Raw genomic sequence first — 27,082 nt, forward strand, 5'->3', positions numbered from 1 at the left:
CACTCACAGACAGACCACCTCTAGTGAGCAGCAGGTGAATACTGTTCGTTTACTCTCAGACTGCTAACTCTAACTCACATATGCTGCACAGCCGTTTCACTATTACAAAGCCATCATTTACATCGGGTAAGTGTGAGCCAAGATCTTATCACTTTACATGAATAATAGCATAAAGTAGGCTTTTTAAGATGAATTCTGAGGATCTGTGAATAAACTGTTGAGTGACAGGAGAGTGTAGTTTTACAGATTTTAATAGATTTCAACAAGGAGGGATGTTCAGGAAAATGTCCTGTTCTGCATGGCTAAGATTTATGAGTTGAGACACCGTAAAATCGCTCTAAAATCTTCACATTAAATATTAGACTACACTGGAAATCATCAGAATTAGCAGGGATTTTTCTGTCTGGGTTTATTTAGTGGAAAGTGTTTGGCTGTTATAGTAAAGAAGTTACAGTACATTTTGATCAATATGGAGGCCACAAAAAGTATTTGGACATTTTGGCTACACTGTTTGAATGTCATTGCTTTCGCCGTATTATATATACATATATATATAAATACAATAATAAACGTTTGTTAGGGTTAAAATGCTAAAACAATAATCTATTGTTTTCTATATTGTGTGTGTTCCTCTGATAGGACGCCTGTGTGAACTCTAAAAATCACCAAAGCTCCAGCTAATTAGCTCTGATAAAGCCTCCTTCAGAATCGATGAACAGATGATACTTGATGTGATGTTCAGTTATATTTCTCTTACATGTCCAAATAGTCCACTATACGCTGCTTAGTTTAATTTTTAATTTTTTTGATTTAATTTTTTTTTTTTACTTTCAACTTTGTTATAAAGAGACCTCTACAGAGAATTGATTTTTCAGCAAACACAACAGAAACTATATTTAAGCTGAGATTTAGACTGAGATTAAGTTGTGTTTCCACATGTAGTGTTTGTGAAAATGTTGGCTTAACAGAGTCATTACTTTGCAAGTTTTAACTGAGTAAAAGTTCTATGTGTCAAATTTACAAAAATACTGTCAAATAGCTTTACTACTTATTAGATGTTTAAAATCGATGTAAAGCATCATTATGAAGCTAGACATATGTGAAACTATGAAAGCTTAGTGTTGTTTTCTATACACTGCGGCGTGTGATCACTGGGTTTTGTGAAGCACTATTCTCTGGTTCAGAACAACATTCTGAATTGTAAAAATGCTGTAAAAATATATTGAAACTGATCAAGTTGCCCAGCTAACATACTCTTTAAACTATGGCTGTGTGTATGTAATATCATGTCACAATCATTTGAGTCAGATGAAGTAATTTACTGTAATTACTGTGCGAATGTTTCAATGTCCTAAAGACGGACACACCATCATTATTTATGATATTTGGTTATTATCACAGATTTAAAAATGGATGTTTTTGTTTGTTTGTTTGTTTGTTGATTTGATCGATGAGTGCACAATATGAATAAATCTGCTAGTGTAAGTTTCATCATGTTCTAATATATGAACTACAGTAAAATAAAAAAAGAACAAAAAGTATTTGCTGATGTAAGCACCCTTTAATTCAAGAACTAAAGTCAGATTCTTGTGACAGTCACAAATAGCGACTAACGCACAAAGTCTGGCCTGCTGTTATTTAGGGAAATCAAAGAACCTTATGACATTTATGACGTGTTACAAAAATGGCGAAATTAATGTGAAAGAGTGGTCACGAAAAATCTGATTCTGCTTTACCCGTAAATCTGAGGTCAGCTTTGTCATTCGGTTCAAACTGTGCTTTTGCATTGTAAGTAATCATAAAAGTGGGAGGGCAAGAAAAAAAAACAGAAACTGAAAATCGAAATAGAAAAGTTTTTCACTTGAGAAAAAGAGTTCTGCCCGTAATTGTTGTGTGTTTTATTGTGATATGTACATGCACATTTATCTCACAGCAGTGTGCTGTTTACGTCCTCATTGTGTTTGTGTGTGTTTACATGTACAGTCCAGAAGTCTGAGACTAGTGAATATGATCCTGTCGTCTTGTTTTAACACAAATGTTCCATTACAAACTGTATCATCAGTATTATGTATTGTGATTTAAATATGAACATAAATTCAATATTTGGTCTCTTTGATGATCATGTTCTCCAGCATGGTTTATAAAAAACTTCTTGTGCTTCAGTGGAAGCAAGAAAATTTGATTAGTCTTCTAGAAATCGAAAATTTGTGTGTGTGTGTGTATATATATATATATATATATATATATATATATATATAATGTTGGTTTCACTTTATTTTGATGGTCCCTTTAACACATTATAAGTAATAAGTAAAACCTACACCGTAAAAAAAGATTGTGATTTTAACAGTAAATAACTGTAAAAATGCTGCACTAAAAACCTGTTTCACTGGTTAACAGTAAGTTTCCATACTATATTCAATGAATAAATGTAATTACATTTAATGTAATTTTACAGTAAAATACTGTTAAAAATAAATTTCTTGGAGGTGAAAAAGAAAAAGTCATTGTATAATTTACAGTGAAAAACCATAAATTGACACTCCCAGAATCCCCTGCATGACACTTCATATTTTATGTTTTTTTTTTTTTATGAAATAAAGTTTTTTCTTATCAGTTGTGTACATAAGGGCTTGACATTTACATATTTGGCAGATGCTTTAAAAGCAACTTACTGTGCACTCAGCCTACACATTTTTTATTTATTTTTAATTTGTGTTCCCTGGGAATTGAACCCACAACCTTTTGCTGCTAATGCAATGCTCTACCACTGAGCCACAGGAACACTGTTAAGCTTACATCTAATATTGTTGATTTAATGGGATGGGGTTTAGTGTTTGTATTAATAATACTGTGCCCCTTCTGTATATAAGTATTGCCCTGCTCGGCTCGTAGAAAAACTGTTTGTGATGAGCTTTGGTTCATCATGTGACTTTCTCATCACCACCAGTTTTAGCATTACAATTGTTCAAAACATATATTAGTAATGGCTGTACAACATATATTGGCAACCACAGCTGCTGGTATTTTACGGTAAATGTTACAGATTTTTTTAATAGTGTATGTCTACTAACTCTTAGAGTATTAGTAGAGTATTAGTAGATTGGTACGGTTAGGTTTAGAACAAATCGATATGTACTTGCAAAGTTATTTATAGTCAGTAAAATGTCTTTTGGGAGACCATGACAATTAAGAGTTAGCAGATACTCAGTCTACTAATAATCTGTTGAGAGTTAGGTGACATGTAGGAATGTTCAAAACGGACCATCAAAATAAAGTGTTACCATTTTTTATTTGGTTGAATTAGCGTTTGAATCTCAGATTTGTGGTTTCAGATTTTAGCATGTTGAAAAGCTCAGGGAATGTTCAGTGAAACAAATCCAGCCGTTTGAGATGAGACTGTATGATGTGTTATATAACTGGCATGCACCGCGTTGGACTTTACACTGTTGTCATAAATGTAAGGTGTGGAAATCGCAGCAGAAACCCTGTTTACACTGATTTTGAAGGGTAAAATGCTTGTCACTTTGTGCTGCACATGCTGCTGACAGATTCTTGCACTTTGCTCATTTATTTGTGAAGCATTGAAAACTACAGAGACCTGAACACGAAGTAAGCACTCTGTCTTCACGTTACAGTGCAGTGTGTGTGTGTGTGTATTTGTCTGCATGTTGCGTGTGTGTGTTGTGCGCATTTACAGGAGTGGCTGTTTGGTTTCAACGTAAATTTGATGGATGGCGTCTCTTTTGAAATGGACCAGATATGCTTTAGTGCATTATCTTGCACGTGTTCGCACACAGATTGCAGGATTATACAGAAGCATTGACATCATTAGCGGCCATAAGCCACACCTCATCCAAAGATGCCTCCTTCGCTTTGCATTTCAGTGGGCTGGAACCTCATTTCCAAGAACCAGTTATGGCACCATTGCATGCGTGGAGGCATATGCATCCGTGGGCGGTTAACGATGTGTGTGTGTGTGTGTGTGCTTTAGTTATAGTGATGATTTCTTTCAGTTAACTGGTGCTAATTTATAAATGCTTTTTGGTTACATTTTAATTCAACAGTCCACTTTAGAAAGTAACTTGCCTCTACATGTCAGCTAACTCTCATTAGTTGACTGTTAGGTTCAGACTTAATAGAATAAGTTAACATGCACTTGTATAGTTAGTTACATTTAGTAGACTGCATAAGTGGACTATCAAAATAAAGTATCACCTGCTTTTTTTATAATTTAAGTATCATTTTTAATCCAACCTATAAATTATGCATGTTACGAACAAGATCTGAATACTGACATTTCAGAAGTATAGAAAATTACATTAATATTTCAGAACACTGTCTTTCATATATCGCAACAATGCATTTGAACACAAAGTCTTTGTCATTTTTAATGTTTTTCCATCCTTAGCCTAAACTTCTTCAACCAGCTGAGACATATTTTTATAGATGGTGTGCAAAACTACGATGCTTTTGTAATTGCATCTATCGAATGAAAGCGGAATGAATTTCTGTGTAAATCATTTGTACTTTGTATTTTTGGACTGAAGTGAATTTTGGTTTTGTGGTTTTGTGAATGCTTCACACAGAAATCCGTTCTGCTCGTGTGTCATGAATGTGAGTATACATTCTTATCTCCTGCTCTTATGGCGTTTAATTACAACCATGATGCAATTGTTCATAAACAAGCGTACAATGTGAAATGGAGCACTTAGGGTGAAGTCCAGAAGGCCCCACGGTTTCAGGTCGTATCAAAGACTGTAATTCATACTGAAGGTTCGATGTCAGCAAGACACTAAACATTCAGCTCGTGAGCTTTTTGGGAACGAGCTCCGAGTCTCTGTTGGTGCATGTTTTCAGTCATGATGTGACCAAAACTAAACCTCTCCCCGCTTTCCTGTCCACATCGAGGAACAGGGAAGACCCTTCCTCTCATTTCATGGGATCTGTAGCCGGAGCGCATTATGAAGGCCTTGACAGAGAGCATGTTCCTTCCTTATCCGTTTAGGAAGCTCTGCGAAACCCCCAGGAGAGCTGTCCACCGTTCACTCATTCCTATTAAAAGTAATTGGGAGAAAGTTCATGTCCTTAGATGTTGCGCAAGTCAAAATGCTTCAGAAGCTTCACAATTCAGCTTCGTTTTTGCTCAAGTCCCTTGTGAACGTTTGGCTTTAACATCAGAACAGATTGTTTGTCCCTTACTCTAATGTCCCGTTTCGAGCTGAATCTCCAGATGAATCACAGATTGAAATGAATCCATGGAAATGGGCAGTAGTTCATGCTGGACCTTGTGTGTTTGGTGCATATTTCTTTATTTACACAAAAAAAGTGTATTTTGGTTTTGGGGTTCACCTGTAGTGTCTCGTCTAAAAGCTCATGTCGAGGACAGTAAAAATGAATGAATTACTTTAATCAGTACAGGTTTATCTTGACACATCTCTTTATTAGACAGCTGAAAGTTTCAGATGACACGTGAACAGCCTAATTTTACTTTTGCCTCTCTTTGTCACTTTATTAGAAGTGCTGCTCGTATCCGACGCTCTTCTGTGAAGAGAAGTGGAACCAGCAGAGTTTTGAGTGAGAATGAAGCAACAGGAAGTCATCTGGCTAGCCTTACACCTCATAGCAGGACCACATGATACTTAGCTGTCTGCACTTTTGCTGAGGCCGTGAAGTGTCAAAACCAGCCAAAAAAAAAAAAATCTTCAGTTCCTGTTCAATTTAATATAACCACAGAAATAGCCACTCACTTGCCCATTCTCTTAAGTCAAAAGTTCAGTGTACTTTATCGACCTGAATTGTCCAGGATCTTACCTCAGGAGAAGCTCTCGGGTCGTGAGGGTGAGCTATAGTTTTATCACATGCTGTTGTTGGATGTGTTTTTTGTTTTTTTTTACATGTCTCAGTTTGGGTGCAGAGTTTATGTTCCTTTTATAAGTGTGTACTGAAACTTGTCGAAACGGTCTGGACGGCTATCAACCAAAGTGTTGAAATGGTGAAAATATTTCATAATTAAATTACAGACCAGTGTTTCGCAGCAGTCCTTCTTGTAAATCAAAATAAATAAGCCAATACACAGAGTTAGGGAATGCTGATACAATGCTTTGAAGGGACAGTTCACCCGAAAATCCTCATGGTGCTTCAAATCTGTATGAAAAAAAAGAGAGAGATATTTAGAAGATACAATGTAAAAAATAGGGCACACTAATTGTGAAGGAATTTTCTATTTATTTACCTGTATTTTACATTTTGCACTTTGTTGTCTTGTGTTCTTTTGTTTGCTTTATATATATATATATATATATATATATATATATATATGTGTGTATCAAACCATCGTAGTTACTATTGACTTCCATTGTATGGTGGAAAAACACTGATACTTTTAAAAAAATTATTCTTTTAGTGTTAAACAAAAAATCATATAGTTTTGTCATTTTAAGAATTTTATTTATTTATTTGGTTGGGGGGGTGGGGGGTTTATCCGCTTAAATGCTTTCAGAAGTATTTCGTTTAAAAAATAGTGGGTGGTTATGTATGGTAAATACTAATTACTTGTAATTAAATGCTTTCCTTTCTTATAATCAAAAGCACTGTGAAGAAATCCCCCAATGAGCTCATTTTTGAACACGTCAGAAAAATAAATCAGGGTCCACTCGTGCCATGGTTAAGGGATTTATGCCAGCCTACCTAAAATGTGGTCAGAAACTCATATGATGCGACACCTGCATCAAAGTGGCACATGCATGCTGTGCAAAATCAGTACCAGCCGAGTAGGCGGCCAGACGACTTTATTGTCTGGCTAGAGACTCATAGTGAGAGGGCAGGGGTCAGGCTTCAGTACGGAGGTAGCTGTAGCTGAGTGCTGAGGTCAGGAAGTCATATGTTTCTGCATCTTCTGCCTTCCTTTGAGGTCAGGTTGGGTACTCCCCCTCCCTGGAGACCAAGACAAACTCCTCCATCTTTCTTCTGAGGAAAGAGTTGCATCAGGTGATAGTTGATACAGTGAACTTCTGCGAATAGCTTAAAGGATTGGTTCAGCCAGCGGAGAAAATCGACATTATTCACTCACTCTCAAACACATATTCTAGAGTTTGTTCTGTAAAAAAAAAGAAAAAAAAAAAAAAACTGTATCTTTAGGCGGCTCATTTGACAGCAACCAAGCACATTTATAGCCGCATTCACACTGAAAACTGGCAAGTTGACACATTGTGCCATTCTTTTTCCATTACACAGACTGACAAAGAGAGCAATTGTGGAGATTTTAGAAAACTCACAGTATATTACGGTTCCTCTATGATGTTTTTGTGAGCTTGTGTTAGGCGACTAATTAGTGATGAAGACCAAACTAAATAGCTGAAGGTCACCTGTTTGTTTTCAAAGCCATTTTGTCCTGTATAATCATCGGCTGGGTTTTGTAACACCGTAGAGAGTTGCGTATTTCAGGAACCTGAGAAAATAAGAATTATGCCCTATTATCAGATTTTGAGAAGTGTTATCATTCAAAGAATCGCCATTGGGAATCTTTCCAGGAAACAGAAGTCATTTCTGTGTGCGGTAGAGTCCCTCGTCAGCCTGTGCTCGACGTGCAGATGCCTGGAACCTGAATGCAGCCAAGCAGGTTCTTCTTGTACGCACTCCGCTTTTAACGGCGATTGCCGTGGCCTCTGTAACGTATAGTACAAAGCAATTAAAAATCACACGTGAGCCTAGAGATGACACTTTAGTAGGTGAACTTTCATATTTTCCTGGGAGGAGTGACTTCTGATGGTCTAGAAACCATTATTTTGTGGGGATGTTTCTTGCTTTAAACGTTGTGGCCTCATTCTTTTTCGACTTGGCGTTTATTTGATGTTCTTAGGAAATAGTGAAAAACATCACAGTCCTGTTGCAATAGTGTCCCTGCGGAATAGATTTCACATAACAGACTGCATTGCTTGACTTACTAACATAAGCAGAGAAGTCTGTACAATCATAATCAGTATAATACTAGCATACTGTTTAGTCGCATTAATCAATCTCAGTGTAATGTTAATCAAACTTAGCAAGTGTACAACAGAGATGTGCTGTTACTTTGTGCATCAGTGTCTGACAAAAAACAAACGGGTGAAAAAATAACTATTTTCAGCAAATATTTGGATATTACTTTGAGGAAAATCCTGAATCCACTGACAGACCTAATAAACATCTAGTTGTTTTATCATCAGAAACAGATTTCTGAATCCGAGCCTGCAGTTCAAGTCGATGTTTAGTTTTGAGTTTTGTCTCAGCTTCCACATTCACTGCAAGATCAGACTTGGCTGGAGGACGCAGCACTGAAATCTCTCCATTAGGGGTTGGTTCACGTGGTGTTTGTTGTCTTTTGTTAAGATACAGAGCATTAACTTGACAATTTATCATGTATTGTTATGTTCTATTCGCACGTCATAACGGTGCAAACAGTTTGGGCCAATGAAAAGTATGATGAGTTGAGCACCCCATTGTCCCCCAGTGTCTATCAGAGTTATGTAATGAAGAATATGCAAGTGCTGGCTAGTGATAAGCTGTAGATATAGTTGTAACACACTGTGGTGTCAAAAATACAGGCTTGACCTTATATATCGATGGGCTTGTGGTTTCAACCAAAATATCTCTAGGTTTTCAACCACTTGAGTCAATGGAGTAGTGAAGGAGAGTTTGTCTCACTAAACTAAATTTCTGACTATGCTGTCACAACTTTTGCCAACAAGAGCAAATGATGTTTACCACATTTCAAAACGGGAATGTTATGAACGGAAACCTTTTACTAAGAATAGACAGTTCTACAGCTCGCTGTATCAAGAAAAGCTGACAAAAGACAATTGGGAGTGGGAGGTTTGTCGGGATGATCACATCCCGATCGGACGGATATAAGGATGTGTAAGACCTGTTGGTATTTATGGAAAGTCACTGGGAACCTTTCCAGGTATCTCACTTCATCCAGGTTCACGAGTGAATAATATCATCTCTCGTGTTTAGCATGAATGGAAAGCTGCTGTTCCAGTCTGGTGATGAAAGATTTTCGGGTGGGAAAACTTTACATTTAAACCCCTTTATGTCGTCCGAACAAGACCAGAACTGTTTAATCTATGTCAATTATAGGTTTAATCCCTGAAAAGAGCATTTGTTGTTGTATATGTGCTTTTCTGAGGGAAGAGCTGTGTATTCAAATGTTGGAGAATCAAGTGGTTCACACAATTTCTGCAGTGTGGACCTTGATTATATAACAATTTATTATATAAACTTTGGTTTATTATAAACTACGATCTTTTCTCTGAATTTGTATTCTATATTTAGCTGTCTGCCGGTCTCTGAACCCTTTACAGAAGAGTCTGCGTCTTAAAAATCAATATTTAAAAACCATTCAGATATTTAATAACATGTCACGTGAAATGAGTCCCTTTGCTTTAAAACACTGACTTCACTATAGGTGACTGTACAAACATTGTAATACAACGCCCAACAAGGGATAGGCGCTGCTATTGAGGACAGAAGGTCTCGTATGCATTATATCTTAAATTTACCTGCAAAGAATCAATTAAACAAAATCTGTGCTATTAAATGAAGTATAGACCACCAAAAGAGGAACACAGAACAGATGGCAGAGATGTGGCATCACACTATATAAATAACACGTAGTAATATGGCATAATTCTGTAAATATCTACATTTTAAGAGCTAGAATTCATTATTTCTGCTCAAGGAAGGACAGCAAACACCTTGGAGCTGCTGCAACCTCAACACAAAGACACCTTTTTCACCGAGCAGCTTCGTTTTTGTCATCGCCACAGTTGAGCAATGATGCTTTTAAAGGATTTCAATGGAAAAAGCAAACTGAGGTGTGCGTTTCTGTGCTGAACTCAAAATAATAGAAATTAATGTTTTTAGACCAGTCAAACAGTTGGTGTTGCTGGCCATGATGCTCAAACAAACAGATCAGTGTTTTGAAAGCGACACACAGCGTTACACTTTTCTAGGAAATCAACCTACAGTGTCTTACACTTTAATTGTTTCTGCAAATTCTACAATGAAGCGATTACACACGTCACCTTTAACTATACAGTTGCTGAACATCCATACTTTAGCATGTGCCTCTGCGATACAGAAGGACAATGTCCAAGGACAAACAAAATGTGCTTATAACCATTTTTTGCGTGTATTTCTGATATATGCAAGCCAGAAAACTGAATCAGTAACTCTATTCTGATGTTTTATAGCTCATTTGCACGTGATAGAATCAGTTAGCGTTAAATGCTGAATAGGAGCTAACTAGCAGGGTTATTGCGCCCCCCCCCCCCCCTGCGGTTCCTTTTTTCACACAAACAGTCTGTAGAGGCCAGTCTAATTTAGTAATTCAACACTTTCAACATCTTTAAGTCTCAGCACAAGTGTTTTTTTAAACCAGGAACGGAGCTCATCTTCTCGTGGGCTTGATATCTGAGGTGTTTAGACATGTTATACTGTGGTTTTTCATGTTGTCGGAAGCTTTATAATGTTTTCTCTCTTCTCACTTTCTTTGAATGTTTTCTCACATGACATTCAGAGGTTTTGCACATGTTCATATCATTTATAAAAGTGTGCATTTGTATTTATCAGGGACAATACACTTAGCCAGAATTGTTCATTTCATCTGTAGTCCCTGGAAAACTACAAGTACTTACTACGGGTTTGAGGTTGAGTTCTGGTTAATGTTAGTTGCTTGTATTTACGCTTAAGTGTTACCAGTTTCTTATTATTTAAATGCAATTAATTAACTATAAAAATTGAATATTTTAATGTAAATATTTTACAGTAGTAAAATACACAGCAAAACATGGTAATTGTTACCTTAAAGAGCCTTTCATTGGTATACATTGATATATATATATATATATGTGTGTCTATGTTTGTGTGTGTATGTATAGGTTGATTCATTGCTGTAAACTAATATTTTTGACTAGTTAATTTATGTTAGCTTTTTCGGTGTAATTTGAATAATTATGAGAATTACTATGATAAAGTAATCATAGTCATTCTTGCTTCTTGCTTAAGATTAGTTACTTGACTTAAATCAATTTTAATTATCAGTAACTTGAGTTATATGGTTATAAGAAGATTTTATGTGACCTTGAACATTGTCCAGCTACGGCGCTGAGGCATTAAAGCGTGGATGTTATTCCTAAAGATATGTAATCATAAAAATCTAAAGATTGAGCAGAATTTGCACACCTTATAACATGTTTACATTACATTTGATAGTAACAACATTTCTAATTTAATAACTTTCACCGCAGCAGGAAGTATATTCCTGTCCTTGATTGCTCTGTTAAATCATAATACATTAATTACATTTAAATATAAAAAAGTTAATAACGTTAAATTATTCACAATTACAAGCATGCAAACCTAACCCTAAATTCATAGTAAGTACACATTGTTAATTATATTATATACTGTAGTTATATGTGTGTAATTACACTGTAATAAGGACATATTAAAATAAAGCATGGCTAGAATTTTTTTTTTTCTTATAGTTGAGACCAAGGTATCACAGATTTTATAATAACTGTGGTACACTTGAAAAATGGTAACCTGCATTTGTTTCTACTTGATTTAACCCATAGAATTGAGTTTTGTTGGAATAAATGAGTGTATTTCGGTTGATTCAGTGAAATTAAATAATATTTTCCAAAACAGTTCCCTTATATTTTACCCTTTTTTCTCTCTCTGTCTTTTTCAGTGTAGCTATTGTATTTTTGCCAAAACTATCATTGCAATGGCAAATGTCTATATATATATATATATATAACAATTACACACAAAATATGATGTAGCTTATGGAAAAACTTGCTGTAAATGATCTTGGATCCAGAGTTGTTGATGTTTTTGAGGTTCTTACTAGAACACAGGGTTGCCTTTGGTCTCATTCTGCGGTTGGTCTTTTTCTTTGGCAGACATGGTGGACACGCAGACGTTTGCCTGGCCCGTGGGATTCGGCCTGAGCGCTCTGGAGCTGGACGAACTCGATGACAGCTCGCACTCCATGGGCATCAAACCTTTCTCCACGCTGGACTACACCACCATCTCCGGCATCGAGTATGAGCCGAGTCCGCCGCAGAACGAGATGCCGCACATGATGGATCTGACGCAGATGTACAACTACAGAGCACAGGAGAACTACAGGATGCAGGAGAGCGTCTACAGAGCTCAAGAGAGCAGCTACACTGCTGAAGAGAGCAGCTACAGAGCACACCCACACCAAAGTATGCTTCAGTTTGACTCATTCACTGGGAACATCCTTGCATGATAGTTTTCCAGTACACAAAGGTTTACGAGAGGGAATAGTTCACCTAAAAAAAAATTTTTATGTTTGGGTGAATATTCCTTCAACCCTTTTATTTTTACCCTATTATGTAGAGTAAGTAGCCGTTTAATTAATGCATTTTGGTCCAACTCTTGATACAAACCTGCTCTCTTTGATTTGTTTTCAGATTCAATCAAACTTGAACCCGAGTCTCCTCCACAGTTTGTGGAGAACAGCCTGTCATTTTCCAAACCTCATGAAGATCAGTCCACCTCAGTGTTAAACATTGAGTGTCGTGTGTGTGGAGACAAGGCCTCTGGCTTCCATTACGGTGTTCACGCCTGCGAGGGCTGCAAGGTATGCCTTAAACTCTTTAAAGATCACTTCTCTCATTAATAACACTGACTACACTCTCAGAAAAAAGCTGTCACTGAGGCTGTGAGAAAGTGCCTGAATCCCACACTAGCTGTCATGAATCCAGGCCTCGTTTGGTAGATGTTTTTTAAGAATGAATTGTTTATTTGCATGCTCCATCTGCCATCTTTTAGCACCAGATGCACAACAGGTTCTGAGCACAATGTACAACACTGCAGTTCGGCCGCCTGAAACCACACCAAAAATGGTGACGATTCACTCATTACTGCTAAATTACAAAGTAACAATTTTAAATTAAATGAGAAATTTTGAAATATTTTCTAAAAACAAACTCCATATAAAAACTCCCATGTTATTTAATTTTTATTCAATTTTTATTGTGTTTGTTTATTACGATGTACTGAAAGTGTAAATAATGCGTGAATGAAAGCTAGTACGCACAATATAGTGGGCCTCAAATATTTAGCGATTTTTATCATGCTTTTTAAGAATTTAATACATTTTAATGTCTATAAATGTAGTGTTTTTCATCAACTATTACCTTTATAATAATTATAATAATAAGTAACAAATGAATAGAATATAATAATCACAATTGAAGATTTCCATTAAAACATTAAACTGAAAAAAGTATGTATATTTTACATTTTGGGTCCCGTTTGGAATCTGAGCGTCTACAAAAAGTCACATTAACAGTGTCTTTCATTTAATCACATTTGAGCACTGAAAAATGTACTCTACATTATAACATTTCATTTATATAGTGTTCCTGTAGCTCAATCGGTAGAGCATTGCGTTATCAAGCGCAATGTTGGGGGTTCGATTCCCCGGGAGCACATGATAGGTAAAAATTGATAGCCTGAATGAACTGTAAGTCGCTTTGGATAAAAGCGTCTGCTAAATGCATTAATTTTTTTTATTTAAATTTAATTTAAATTTAACATTTCTTTGTTTAATTTCCACGTTTGAACCCCAGATTTTCAGTGTGAACCCCTTTATAGATTTGGAAGTGAAATGTGTACGCTAACACATAACTAAAGCCTGTTCACACCAACAATGATAAATATAAAGATATCTGTATCGGAGTGACAGGCATGTGAGGCGAGTGGATCCATCTGCAAGCTTTTATTAATAAACATGGTCTAAACAGGGACATCCAGAGAGCTTGACAAAAGGGGTAATCCGTAAACATCAGCAATAGTCCAAGCGAGGAGCAAACACAGTCCGAAATAGCAAGGCAAATGGGTAAATCCAAGATACACAGGCAAGAATCAGAAACCTGGAAATCAGGAAACATAACGAGACTAGCCTAAGAATATAACCAGACTAAGAACTAGGCTGGGAACTGACTCCATAACGTTGCTATCGGCTAAACAGCGATAAACACAAACAATACTCTGCAGCTTGAGCAGGAACTGAATGGGTGTTAAACAGACAGGATAACAATGTAACAAGAGAGACGAGCTAATCAATGACGAAGGAAACTAACAAGATGGGCAAAGGAACAAGGGAAAACAGAAACAATGGGGACCATGAACACTTCAAAATAAGAGTCCACAAAATCAAGACAGGGGAACATAGACTGGGATCATGACAATAACTGTAACTGTTTTATGCATGACGCTCAATTAGCCTTTCGCCGAGCCCCGCCCCCCTTAGTTACTGTTGCTACTTCTGACAAACAAATGGTCAAACACGACCAGCGCGACAGATTGCCATGACGGGAAGAGGTATACCCGTGCGTGTCAGTGACATTTTTTGGAGTAATACCTCCGCGATATCCTCCAGATCAAGGCAAAAGGGGTTACAGTATGCCGTGGAGGGAAAAAAAGCGAAATCTGAGAAACACCATGACCTGTACCTCAAATGCAACCAACACAGCCTTGTGTACCAGTCATGCTCTTGCACTGCCGGGAAAGTTCTCTTTCATATGTTATGGTCTATTATTGTCTATTGCGAGTAGCTATTTTTATTATTATCTTGGTGAGTAAAGGTTTTAGAAATGATAACTAAATACTAATTGAGTCTTAAATGCATAATGTAGACATATAGGCTAGCCTATATAGGCTAATGTTGGCATTATTCTTTTATTAAATTTCAGCCGGTATGGCGAAGCAAATAAGGCAGAGTCTTTATCTTAATTAATTTCGTTATTGCCAAATACCCATCTTAATTTAGAATTTATCTTAATTAAAATTTTTAAGAAAGACTTGTATTTATTGGTGCGTTGGTCTATTTATAGGCTAAATGAGTCTATACCTAGGGCTATTTAGAGTTCTGAGATGTTACGATGTCACAGAGGACTTATTTTATATCTTTGTTCAAACTTCCAAGTGGCCTATTACGTTAGTCATGTATAAATTATGTTAAAACATGTATAAATGACTTATTCTTGACAAAAGGCAAAAGAGCTGTGTGCGTGCGTACATTTGAATAATGTCGAGCTGTAAACGGGTTCGGGCTTTTAAAAAGCTGTCAATCAAAATGTACTTGTCTGACTCGGGTCAAAATCTGTCGGGCTCGGGTCCTTGTCGGGCGTAACTTTTAAGGCCCGATTACAGCTCTATTCTAGTGTCCGATTTATAAACGCCGTGGGCGCACCGCTTCACCATCTTGCTTGGAGTCAAAGTTTGGCGGAACTGCCTCACATACTAACGGTTGCTTTGATGTGTGATTGGACAATGGCTGTTTTGGGGGAGGGGCCGGCGAAAGGCTAATTCTAGTTGAATAATTAATTCCAAAGCATCTCAGCGCACAGAAGCCAGTGGGAGTTCAGTATCTTACGGGATGCAGAGGTGACAGCTTTTGTGGGGTTCAAACTCACCACTTTTTGCTTTTCAGCTCAGATCTTTAACCAACAGACCACACCACCCACACACACACACACACACACACACACACACCAGGAGCTTTGAACAACCGAATGTGTTAATACCCTGAACACACCAAGCTCTTCCAGTAATTCTGATAAATTTAGAACATCGAACATCGAATCGGTTCTCAGACATGCAGATAAAGTCTGAAAATGCCCTGCCTGATACATCTGTACCTGTCTGTCACTTCAACCGCAAACCCCTCTGCAAGTTTCCACTGTGGCAAAAATATACATGGGCAGAAAGATATGTCTCAATAAGAATAATCATTTGAGTGGGTGACCCAGACATCTCAGGTGCTCACGTTTCCCACACACTCAACATGTGCTCTTTGATGATTCATCTTACAGAAGCTTCAAAAGAGCTCCACAGTTAACACCTTTTATATACACAATATAAACGCCATTTATCATTTATGTAAAGTGTTGATGTGAAGAATTTGCAAGCAGATGATCCTTTAAAAAAAAAATGCAAATCTTGCGGTTAACCACATCCCACTCAATGTGCTGCATTCTCCGAAAATTGAAAGGACTTCGCCAGAACCGTTTTATGCGCGCTTGTGTGAAAAACACATTTCGGAATATGCTAAATTTGGGATGTTCCAACACCAGGGCTTTACTATAAATGGAACCACAGAGAAACTGGCTAAATGCAGGTATTGTTCCGCCGTCCCATCACTTCACAATGCTCAGAGATGAGTTCAGCCAACCAGGCTAACTTATTTATTGTTTAACAATAGAAAGCCACAGTGTTATATATTTTTGGCCTACAATGTTTCTAAATTTAAAAGAGGAGTGATCAAGAGGCAGAGTAAATGCATGAAAAACATCCTCTTTTAAAAGGCTCTTTCCTGTGTGTAAAGTTCTCACATTGGTATGTATTTTTTACCTACTTAAAAATACTGCATGGAGCCAGTCTTTGACTACACCAGTATACGAAAATGTCTACCAAAAATAGATTCGGTCAACGTTTTTTTGTGCCCCGTATTGTTTCCACTTTAAGCACGCTTAACGGACGCACTCTAATGGAAATCTTCTGCTTCTGCTCTTTTTTAAATTATAATTTTTTATGATGCATATATGCCATTGCACGTGTTTGTTGAGGTCCAACCGTGTGGGTTTTCCTAATAATCGCACAGGCATTCTCTATTAATGACCTCGAGTCAAGACAAACACTACCAATAGTTGTTTTCTGGCCAAAGTCCAAAGCAGGCAGTTCTTAATGATATATTATTTAGATAAAAGCGTGCTATCATGAGACCTCAGGTTATCTTTGAGTGTGTAATGACTAGAGTGGCATGTCGTACAGAAATCACTCAAAGGGCCTGTGGTTTGCTTTTTGGATTAAAGCATAATTAACTACGCGGATTGGATTCGAAGCAAAGATTTACACTGAAGATATGTACAGAGTATCACTGTATATTTTCATATTATACAATATCCATATTCCATGTGATTCCATTGTTTGTTTGTTTTTTAGAAATGCTTCACTTTGGAAATGACGTGTGTTTGTTACTTTGTTTGAGGAACAGGCAAAAGATATGGGATCAGACTGATTTGTGAACAAATAATTTTTTGTTCAACTAGTTCACTCAATATATATATATATATATATATATATATATATATATATATATATATGTATATATATTAGATTCAAGTCATATGGTCTACTTTTATGATACTGAGGGCCATGTTTACTAACAGCTAGCAGCAGCACATATCTTCTTCTGGGGTTATAAAGTAAAAAAAATGTCTGGATTCGCACTGAAAACCCGTGACCTTCATCTGTGCTTATTGCATTGTAGGAGTTTGCATGAATTATTGTTTAAGTAAATCATGCAAGGTGGTTTACTTTAGACACTTTCTTAGTATTTGCACTACTCCAGAAAAAAAGCTTTTTTTTCTGATGCTAATTTATCCTGTTTGGTAAATCTTTATGGCACTTTTGCATGCTTTTCGAAGATCCAAAGCTTCAGTCCCTATTTGAATGTAAAAGAGTAGCTGGTACATTTCTCCAGATATTTCCTTTTGAGGAGTAAGAAAGTTTGCATTTAGAGATTTTTAACCACATCAACTCTGGGGACCCACCGGTGGGTCCAATATTGCATATGCCTAATTCTCAAAAAATCTAAATAACAGCTGAAGTGGTTAATTTGGGCTGAAGTTTTCCTTTAACTAATGAAACACGCTTTAGTGAAACATGACAGTGTGTCGTAACTATTAGTGGCAGCTGGTAAGCGTTCGGGCCGCAGGTCTATAGGAACTGCTATTGTGCTTCTTGACAATAAGCTGAATAGATCAGATGTGTTTTTTAAAGAATTCTAACAAGGCATCAGGAAAGCCTTTTCCCCTTCCTTCCTAACGACATTCCTTGTCTGTTTTGCCAGGGATTCTTCCGCAGAACCATTCGCCTGAAGCTGGTCTATGACCACTGCGACCTGCACTGCCGCATCCACAAGAAGAGTCGCAACAAGTGCCAGTACTGCCGCTTTCAGAAGTGCCTGATGGTGGGCATGTCACACAACGGTGAGCTGAGCATGAACCCGCGCTCATGAGAAAGGCCTTGCCGTTTCAGAGAACTGGTTTCTGTTTGAACCACTCGAGGCAGACTCTTTCAATGCTACGCTCTGAGACAACTGCACTTTGCCTCATGTGCCTTGTTGTTTCCTTTGTGTGGTCTCCTGCTGCAACATATGTGGCATTTCTTTCAGAATGTGCAGAGATCTTGTGTGTGTGTGTGTGTGTGTGTGTGTGTGTGTTTGTGTGCGCGTGTGTGTGCGTGTGCGTGTGAGTGCGTGTGTGTGTGTGTGTGTGTGCGTGTGTGCGCGTGTGTGTGTGTGCGTGTGAGTGCGTGTGCGTGCGCGTGTGCTTGCATGTGTGTGTTCGTTGCCTCGGGGCTGAAAGGCAAAGTGACACCTTACTTGCAACCTTGCAACCGCATGAGTCCTGGTTAAACACCTCAGTGTGGATCACCACATCATTACCATCAGCTGATAGTCTATCTATCTATCTATCTATCTATCTATCTATCTATCTATCTATCTATCTATCTATCTATCTATCTATCTATCTATCTGTTTGTCTGTCTACTGTATCTATTTTTATAAATTTTTCAGTGTTTATTTTAAATTCTTAATATTTTTTTCTTTCTCATTTAGTTTAAAGCATTTATTACAGACCCCCCCCCCCCCCCATATACTTTTATTAAATCCTGTTATAAAATTATACAATAGTGTTCCTGTAGCTCAATTGGTAGAGCATTGTGTTATCAAGCGCAAGGTTGTGGGTTCGATTCCCCGGGAGCCTGAATGCACTGTAAGTCGCTTTGGATAAAAGCGTCTGCTAAATGCATAAATTTAATTTTAATTTTGAATTTATAAAATACAATAAATATAAAGAAAATCCCTATATTTGTTTATGTATTTATGTTTAAATGGACAGTTTTAATTTGGTAGTCTATTTTCACTTTTATTTATCTTTTATTATCATTCATTTAGTTTTTTCTTTAATGCTTTTCTTTTATCCTTACTATTTAGTTTAAAGCAATTTTATTACAGATTCTTTTCCTAAAGAATCTTATACAATGATAAGCATCTTATAAATAAAACCCATGTAATTATACACGTTTATGTTTAAATGTACAGTTTGTAATGTTTTCTATCTAATGTTTTAGTTTGCTTGTCTGTTTTTCTCTTATATTTAAAATTGGCTTTTTAAATCTTTTTGTTTGTTTGTTTGTTGTTGTTTTCTTTTATTCTTTCATTTCATATTTTCAATTTTTTTTTAGAACTTAATGCACATTATTATTATTTAACTACCTGTTAAATAATACATTTGATCAAATTAAGATATTTATTTATATTTATGCTTACATGTATGGTTTTGTTATGCTTCTGTTTTTCATTTCTTTCTTTTTTTTTCCTTTAATACTTTCATTTCCTCTTTTCCATTTAGCTTAAAGCTTTTATTCCGGATTCTTTCCATGAAGGCTCTCACAAACAGGCTCTTTAAACATTGCGCTGTGTTTAAGCGTCTCCGAGTGCACTGAAGTTGATTGCAGGTGTTATGTTGCATACAGCGAGGTCAGTCAAGTTTAGTGTTATCAACTCGCCACATTCCCATTGGCTTGCTCTGTTTTCACTCCTCCCCTTCACACGCTCTCTCTCTGTTTTTTCACGCACCTTGTAGTGGTTGGTTGAAATCTGGCTGGGATTTGGCTGCCTGTCTCTTTATCAATGATTCATGAAAGCGTGGACAGGCTGCCACAAACATGCTGTGTCACTCGCCCTGGCCTCTGGCCAAGCCGCACATCAGGAGAAACATAGTCCGACATGCACTAGTTTACAAAAGGTGCGATAGAAATCAACACGTCATCTCAATCAGCAAGTCGAGGCATATACATGAAAAAAATGATGTTTCACAGCCATTATGAATATTAGATAACTTCTGCCATTCTGGCTCAAAAGCCGCATGGGTTACAGACTTCACAAACGCTCTCCAACCCCCACCAAGCCAAACAGAGCAATCAGACAATCCCGATCAAAGGTTTTTCAAATTACTTTCACGTGTGAAGAAATGTATAGACAATTTCATCTTCTACATTAAATTGAGGGCACTTTTTCACATTTATCTGTCTTACTTGCCAAGGTTTGTCGGAAGACAGTTAAAAATGTCGATTTCAGCAGAGCTCACGTTCAGCTGATTTTCAGTTTCATGCACAGAATGCTTAGATGTCTTTACGGCTGGTTATGTCCTTGTTTCTGTTGCCTTTGATCACCTCAGCCGTCCTAGATACAATGGAAATAGGCACAGGTTTCGCAAAGTTGAGATTACAATGCTCAGATGCATTTGGTTTTGGATGGCATTGTTAGTTTAGAAGCTGTGTAAACTTCAGGCCACTCATGTGATCATCATAAAAAAAAAATCCTTATGACATTTCCATGCAATATTGAAATTAGTAAATAATAATGATAACATATTTTACATTTGAGATCTTAAAGGAATAGTTCACTCATAAATAACATTCTGCCATTTTTATTTTCACTCACTGTTATGTCGTTCCATACACATGCTTTTATTTTTTTATTTCCCTGGAACACAGAAGGAGAACGCTTTTTAAAGCACACTTCCATTGTGGGTTTATATTCTACTAGTTACACAACCATATGTAGAGTGCATTTCTATATTGGACAGATCAAAGGTATAAACCTGTTTTGTTCAGTTCATCTAAACGCAAAATACAACTCCCCAAATTAAATTAAACTAAATTAAATTAAACTGACACTTGTTAGTACATAACAGAAAATATGATGCATATTTTAAAAAAGACATCACAGTGTTGTTAAAGTCTTTTTTAGTTGTAAGTAAACGAAATTAAATTGAGTAATAACATAATTTAATATAATTATACTTTATAATATAATATATGTATTTGAATTACTTACATCAAGTAACATTTTTGGCTTATGTCCAAAGAAAATATATTAAGTAAATAATATTTATACTTTGTATACATTTTTAATTTGAACCAAATCAACCAGTTAGTCCAAAAGTTGGTCCAAAGTATATATTTTTCTTCAGTGAAGGCTGTAAAGTGTAGAAGACTCTGTCCTGTTCTCTTGGTAATTATTACATATGGAACGAGGGCGTGTCTCTGACCGAGATAGAGTAGCGTTAAGATATGTCTAGATTACTGCAGGGCCCATCAGATCAATGACAACATCACTGTCATGTGCACATTTTAGTGTTGTATCTTGAATCTTTTTAGCTTTCTCATTAACATGACAAAAATTCAAGCTGTTTATAATGGACCCATATGAATTACTGCATTACTGAATGCACTGAATGTCTAAAACGATACCATCATACTAAGTGGGTCGAAACCAATATATTTGAGAACTTTTGATTAAATATTCCTCGTTGTTTCAGATAGCAATGAGAAAAGTAGGGCACTGTTTGAAACGGTCGTAATGACCTGTGTGCTAACATACTGAAACGCTGAAAACAAACTCCCACATAATATCCCCACAGGCCCGAGACGTTCAGCGAAGACTGCGAACATGATGGATCTGGGATTTGGGGGTTTTCAACTGTCTGTTTGTTTGCTTTTTTCCCAGCCATTCGTTTTGGTCGAATGCCCCAAGCCGAGAAAGAGAAGCTCTTGGCGGAGTTCTCCACTGACGTGGATCACATGCACCCCGAATCGGCTGATCTCAGAGCCCTGGCCAGGCAACTCTACGAGTCCTATCTGAAGTACTTCCCCCTGACTAAAGCCAAGGCCAGGGCCATCCTCTCAGGGAAGACCAGCGACAACACAGTGAGTTTGACAATATAACCATCCAATAGATGTGTAGATGCCTTTTACAGGTGCAGAAATCTGAAACCATCACAGATAGCACTTTGTAGCTGTCTAGACGCAACACGAAGAGCAGTGCACTTGAAGCGTAGCCTAGGCAGAAAATCAGGTTTCCAACGTTAACTGAACACACAGATAATCTCACGCCATGCCTTTTAATCATGTCCTCTATTGCCGTCCACAACCGATCATAAACAATGACAAGAACATTCCCTAAATGAAAGAATTATTTCCTGGTTGTTATTCCAATTTTGGAAAGAAACCTATGAAACATTCCTGTTTTGTTGACAGTAGAAAGAAGTTCAAATCAAACATACCACACATAAAACGCCTGCATCACATGTCTTTTACAAGAGATATGACCAAGGCTGTTAGATGCTTGTTTTGACTAATGCAGCCAATGATACCAAACATCTGCTCTCTTTGGAGGAGAAATATTTATAAAGGCACAGACTGCAGAAAGACTGTCCTATAAAAACATAAAAACTAGTATAGATATAAATCTATATATCAGAACCTTTTTAATTCAAGCTTGATCAGTTCTACATTCTCAAACTCAAAGGAAGCTGACACAAAACGAAAGCTCAGCTTGGGATTTCAGAGAAGGTGTTTTCTGTTCTAATACGAGAGTAAACTCTGAGAGGACTTAGAGTTAGACAAGAAGAGCTCATTCTGAGCCCGTTTGCAGAAGATATTTGTCATATTACTGCCCAACTTGATTTTGAGGTGGAACGACATGTTTGAAATGATTATGTAGGAAGTCTTTTTGTTCAACAGCATTTCTGAAGTCATCACAATATCCCTCCTCAAGACATAAAGTGTGCTTTGAGAGTTACCTTAATGTAAAAGTATAATCTCCCTTTAACATTACATCTTAGTGAGATACACATTAAGCAGTGTTGGGGAAAGTTACTTTTAAAAGTAATGCATTACAAAATTGCGTACAATATTATAAAGTAACTGTGTTACTGAGTTATTTTTTTATGGGAAATTATGCATTATGTTACATTTGCACTTCTTTTTCTCAACTGGGCTGGGCTTGAATGTTTGTTTTTAATATAAAAAAGTTATATTTTTGGCAAATGTAAAAGCCCTTTCACACCAACAGTGAAATGAAAAAGCCTCAATAAGATATATTTATTGATGAATAAGATATATTCTTTGCTAAATTAAAAAGTAATGCATTCCTTTACAAGTTACTTGAAAAAAAAAGTAATCTGATTATGTAACTCTTGTTACTTGTAATGCATTACTCCCAACACTGGATCTAACTCGCTGGATATTAAAGTGTTTGTTTTGGTAGCGTTAGATATTCGATTTAGCTGAAACCTAATACTTATATTTAAAAGTGTAATCTGTCATCCTTTTGTCACTGACATGTATTGCTGGCCTCTAATAGTCGACTAATCGCTAGTCAACCATAAGAGGGTTGGTCGACCAAAATCGCTTAGTCGGAGGAAAGAAAAAATCCAGAGGAGAAGTCACGCGGTTCGTGGCGGACAAATCGTTAAAGGCTAGTCTATGGTAATACATTACATAAGGCAGGACATCAAAACGCTCGCCTATCATTCATCCACCACAAATGTGGCTTATCATCTGAAAGATGTAAGTTTTAGCAACTTTACATGGCTTCTCAGTGTAATATTAGCCAAGAGAAGTTTGTGCTATTGTGTCTGTGTGGAGTGTGGAGCTGAACATTTTTGGTCATACAGAAAAGAGTAATACATCTTTCAAATCCATGAAGTTTTTTTGTGTGCACTCACAATAAAAAATTTAAAAAACACTGTGCTTTTGTAAAATATTGAAAGCAAACATGATGCACTTTCTGCTGTCTCGGTCTCTCTGAACTTGAACTTGAAACACTGTGTATATATTTGCCTTAGAGAGATTAAAAATATATATCTATAGAGAATGAAATGTCTACTTTCAAATGAACAAATTTAAATGGAAAACAAATATTCTCAGATTATGTAATCCATTTGAAACACGCAAACAGCCACGTCCACTGCGGAGATGACGAGTCGGTGTTGCCGACTTCCTCTCTTAAATCGAAAACAAAGAAAGCACAAGTTTATCAAATTATTAAAATGTTAATGCAGCCCCCTTACTGTTTTTCCCTGATTCATTCATAATCAATACTTCTGCCGGTGCGCTGTGGCAAGCTTAAATGTTTTATTAATAAACGTACAATTAGTTGACTAATACTTAAAACTTCTAGTCGACCAGAAAAATTCTTAGTCAAGGGCAGCCCTACTGACATGTATTTAGTCTTGGAATAGTTTAGATCTCATCTGTAGTATCCTTCATGGCCTGGGGAACAGACGACACATATTGAGGCCGCATTTGAAGAACCCTTCGATATGGAAAAGCCGCTGTGACTCGTTTGGTATTTGAACTGTGACACAGCTAATGAAAAGCTTGAACCTTCTTGCATAGAGTATGTTTTGGGGCTGAATCTCTGCAACAGCACTTGAGAGGAACCTTGAGAAGTTTATATTCAACCAATGCCAAGATATGCATTTATATATCTATGTTTTCATGTTTAGAGCCAACTCTCAAGTCTCAAGTCCGAGTCCAAAAACTTATTTTCAGGAGGACTTGGACTCGTATGAGCTGGTCTCGACTAGTCATTGAAAATATGGTCTGGTTTTGTTTTACTACAACATAGTTTGTTAGTGGAAGCAAGCGTGTCTTATTTGTATTGAAAATTCTGTAACGTACACTTCTTCTTGTTCACAGCCTTTCGTCATTCACGACATGAAGTCTCTGTTGGAAGGCGAGCAGATGATCAATTGCCGGCAGATGCCCATGCAGGAGCACAGGAGGTCCGACATGGGCGTCATGCACGAGGTGGAGCTGCGCTTCTTTCACAGCTGCCAGTCGCGCTCGGCTGAAGCCGTCAGCGAAGTCACCGAGTTCGCCAAGAGCATCCCTGGCTTCGTGAACCTGGACTTGAACGACCAGGTGACGCTCCTGAAGTACGGCGTCATCGAAGTCCTCATCATCATGATGTCGCCGCTCATGAACAAAGACGGCACCCTCATCTCCTACGGTCAGATCTTCATGACCCGCGAGTTCCTCAAGAGTTTGCGCAAACCCTTCTGTGAAATGATGGAGCCCAAGTTTGAGTTCTCCGTCAAGTTCAACATGCTGGAGCTGGACGACAGCGACATGGCACTGTTCCTGGCCGTCATCATCCTGAGCGGAGGTGGGTCCTGCTTCAAGAAGCCAAACCTGGTCAGGTTTCACCTGATTATTCTGTCTAACCAACGAGACAAGCAGATGATAAGATTAACCTCAGTTGCATTTTTACTTCAGGTCGACCACAAGCTCAGTGACTCATGATACAATCTCCACTGAGCTTAAACCAAACTCGTGTGATCTGAGCTATCACAAAGTTGTGTCATACCTCAATTTCAATGAAACCATAGCTAGCAGCCGTATATTTGACTCATTATCACTATTCTTGTTTAATTCACACTTCGGCAGTAACCGCAAGGCTCTGCAAGCGTGTGCAGTGCAATTATCATCTAGTTTTATTGTTGACCAGTTGACTATCATTTAATAAAATGCTAACCTTGAACTCCAGTGATTCCAATACTTGATCCAATATTCTGTGGAAGATTAAAATATGAAACTAAAAGAAACCTAGAGAACAGGTCAATCTAAAACTGGCAAGGAAAGACAGGAAGAAGGTCATAAAGAAAATGAAGCCCAGTTAATTTTTTTATTAAAATTTAATTACGTTATTATTATTATTAATTAAATTATAAACAACCTGTGTGAAATTGTAAAAAAAAAAATAAAAAATAAAAAATTGAACAAATAAATAAATGTGAATATACATTGTGGTTGTTGTTTTTTTTATTAAATTTTAATTGATGGTGATTATAAAACATAAAACAATTGTGAAATATTTGTATAATTTACCTTATTTAAAGTTTTGTAAACGTTTTAATGTGATGTTTTTATCAGAATAATGAGAATTTGGGAGTGGGATGGTTAACCTCAATGATTATTGTCATAATATTATTTAATACATTTTTTATTTATTTTGTAATATCTTTTTTAAAATAAATAATTGTATTTAATTTTATATTTATTTTAATTTTTTTTATTTTAGTTTAGTTTTGTGCCAAAATATGACTGAAAAGCCTGAAATTCTTTATGAGATTCACCTAAACAAATCTGTAGCAAAACATCTCTTTGGTCTATTATAATTGATGGCTGTCTCTAAACAGACCGGTTGATAAACTTCTCCGTCTTCCTCCGGCAGATCGCCCGGGTTTGCTGAACGTCAAGCCCATCGAGGATCTCCAGGAGACGGTTCTTCATTCTCTGGAGCTGCAGCTGAAGATGAACCATCCCGACTCCCTCCAGCTGTTCGCCAAAGTGCTGCAGAAGATGACGGACCTGCGTCAGCTGGTGACCGACCACGTCCAGCTGATCCAGCTGCTGAAGGAGACCGAGGTGGACTGGTGCTTGCACCCGCTTCTGCAGGAGATCATGAGGGACTTGTACTAGTGTGTGCTCTGCAGATGCACACCGTTTCGATTCTGAGTTTGGTTTACTTTTCTGTTGAAGTCGGTGCTGTAAAAAAAACTTTTGTCAGCAGAGAAACTAGAACAGGGTGTTACGCGTTTGACAGCGGCTGCTTTGAGATTCGTTCCTGGCTTTCAAGAGAGCCGTGCCCAATGCAGCGGCGCTGGTTAAAGAGGGCAGTACCACTGTGAAGATGTTTTACCGGCTGATTTAAAACCACACTTGTGTTTGTGCATTCATAGCTCTCGCAGATAAAGCCACGGAAACATAAAAATCACACTCCATATTTCATTTCTAAAAATGACATAAATACAGTGGTGTGCAAAAGTCTGACAGCACTCTGCAAGCTAGGGATTTTTTTATTTAACCCTTAAATTAAGCATTTAAGAAAAGAAAAATAAAGATACGTTTTCTAGATGACTAGGCACATATAAATACATTTTAATTTCAAACAGTGACAATCACCATGTTGAACTCATTTAATAGAGATTTCTCAAATTCTACTGATATAATTTCTAATTAGTAAATGTACAAGTGGCTTTACATGCTTCAAGAAGTTAACCTGGTGATCGTCCCTCTTTTATATTTAATTTATTCTATATTTACATTTGTTTTATTAAAGGAGAATACAAAT

General features: G+C 37.1%; 1 protein-coding gene across 1 annotated transcript; it reads left to right on the forward strand.

Annotated features, from left to right (window-relative positions):
- On the forward strand, positions 1–26,490 carry pparg (peroxisome proliferator-activated receptor gamma). The gene is made up of 7 exons (XM_059528909.1): positions 1–126; positions 11,952–12,260; positions 12,489–12,658; positions 17,939–18,077; positions 21,668–21,867; positions 24,646–25,114; positions 26,183–26,490. Exons 1-7 carry the CDS (start codon positions 81–83, stop codon positions 26,428–26,430), a joined length of 1,581 nt encoding a protein of 526 aa, XP_059384892.1. The 5' UTR covers positions 1–80; the 3' UTR covers positions 26,431–26,490.
- The last annotated feature ends 592 nt before the right edge of the window (positions 26,491–27,082 follow it).

Source organism: Carassius carassius, chromosome 38, assembly GCF_963082965.1.
Source record: "Carassius carassius chromosome 38, fCarCar2.1, whole genome shotgun sequence".
Taxonomy (NCBI): domain Eukaryota; kingdom Metazoa; phylum Chordata; class Actinopteri; order Cypriniformes; family Cyprinidae; genus Carassius; species Carassius carassius.

Bases quoted from the DNA above. Each gene is read 5' to 3' on its own strand.
- pparg (XM_059528909.1), top strand. From the start codon at position 81: ATGCTGCACAGCCGTTTCACTATTACAAAGCCATCATTTACATCGG. The intron at 12,261-12,488 runs GTATGCTTCAGT...ATTTGTTTTCAG, and splicing joins CAGAGCACACCCACACCAAA to ATTCAATCAAACTTGAACCC. The intron at 21,868-24,645 runs GTGAGTTTGACA...TCTTGTTCACAG, and splicing joins GGAAGACCAGCGACAACACA to CCTTTCGTCATTCACGACAT.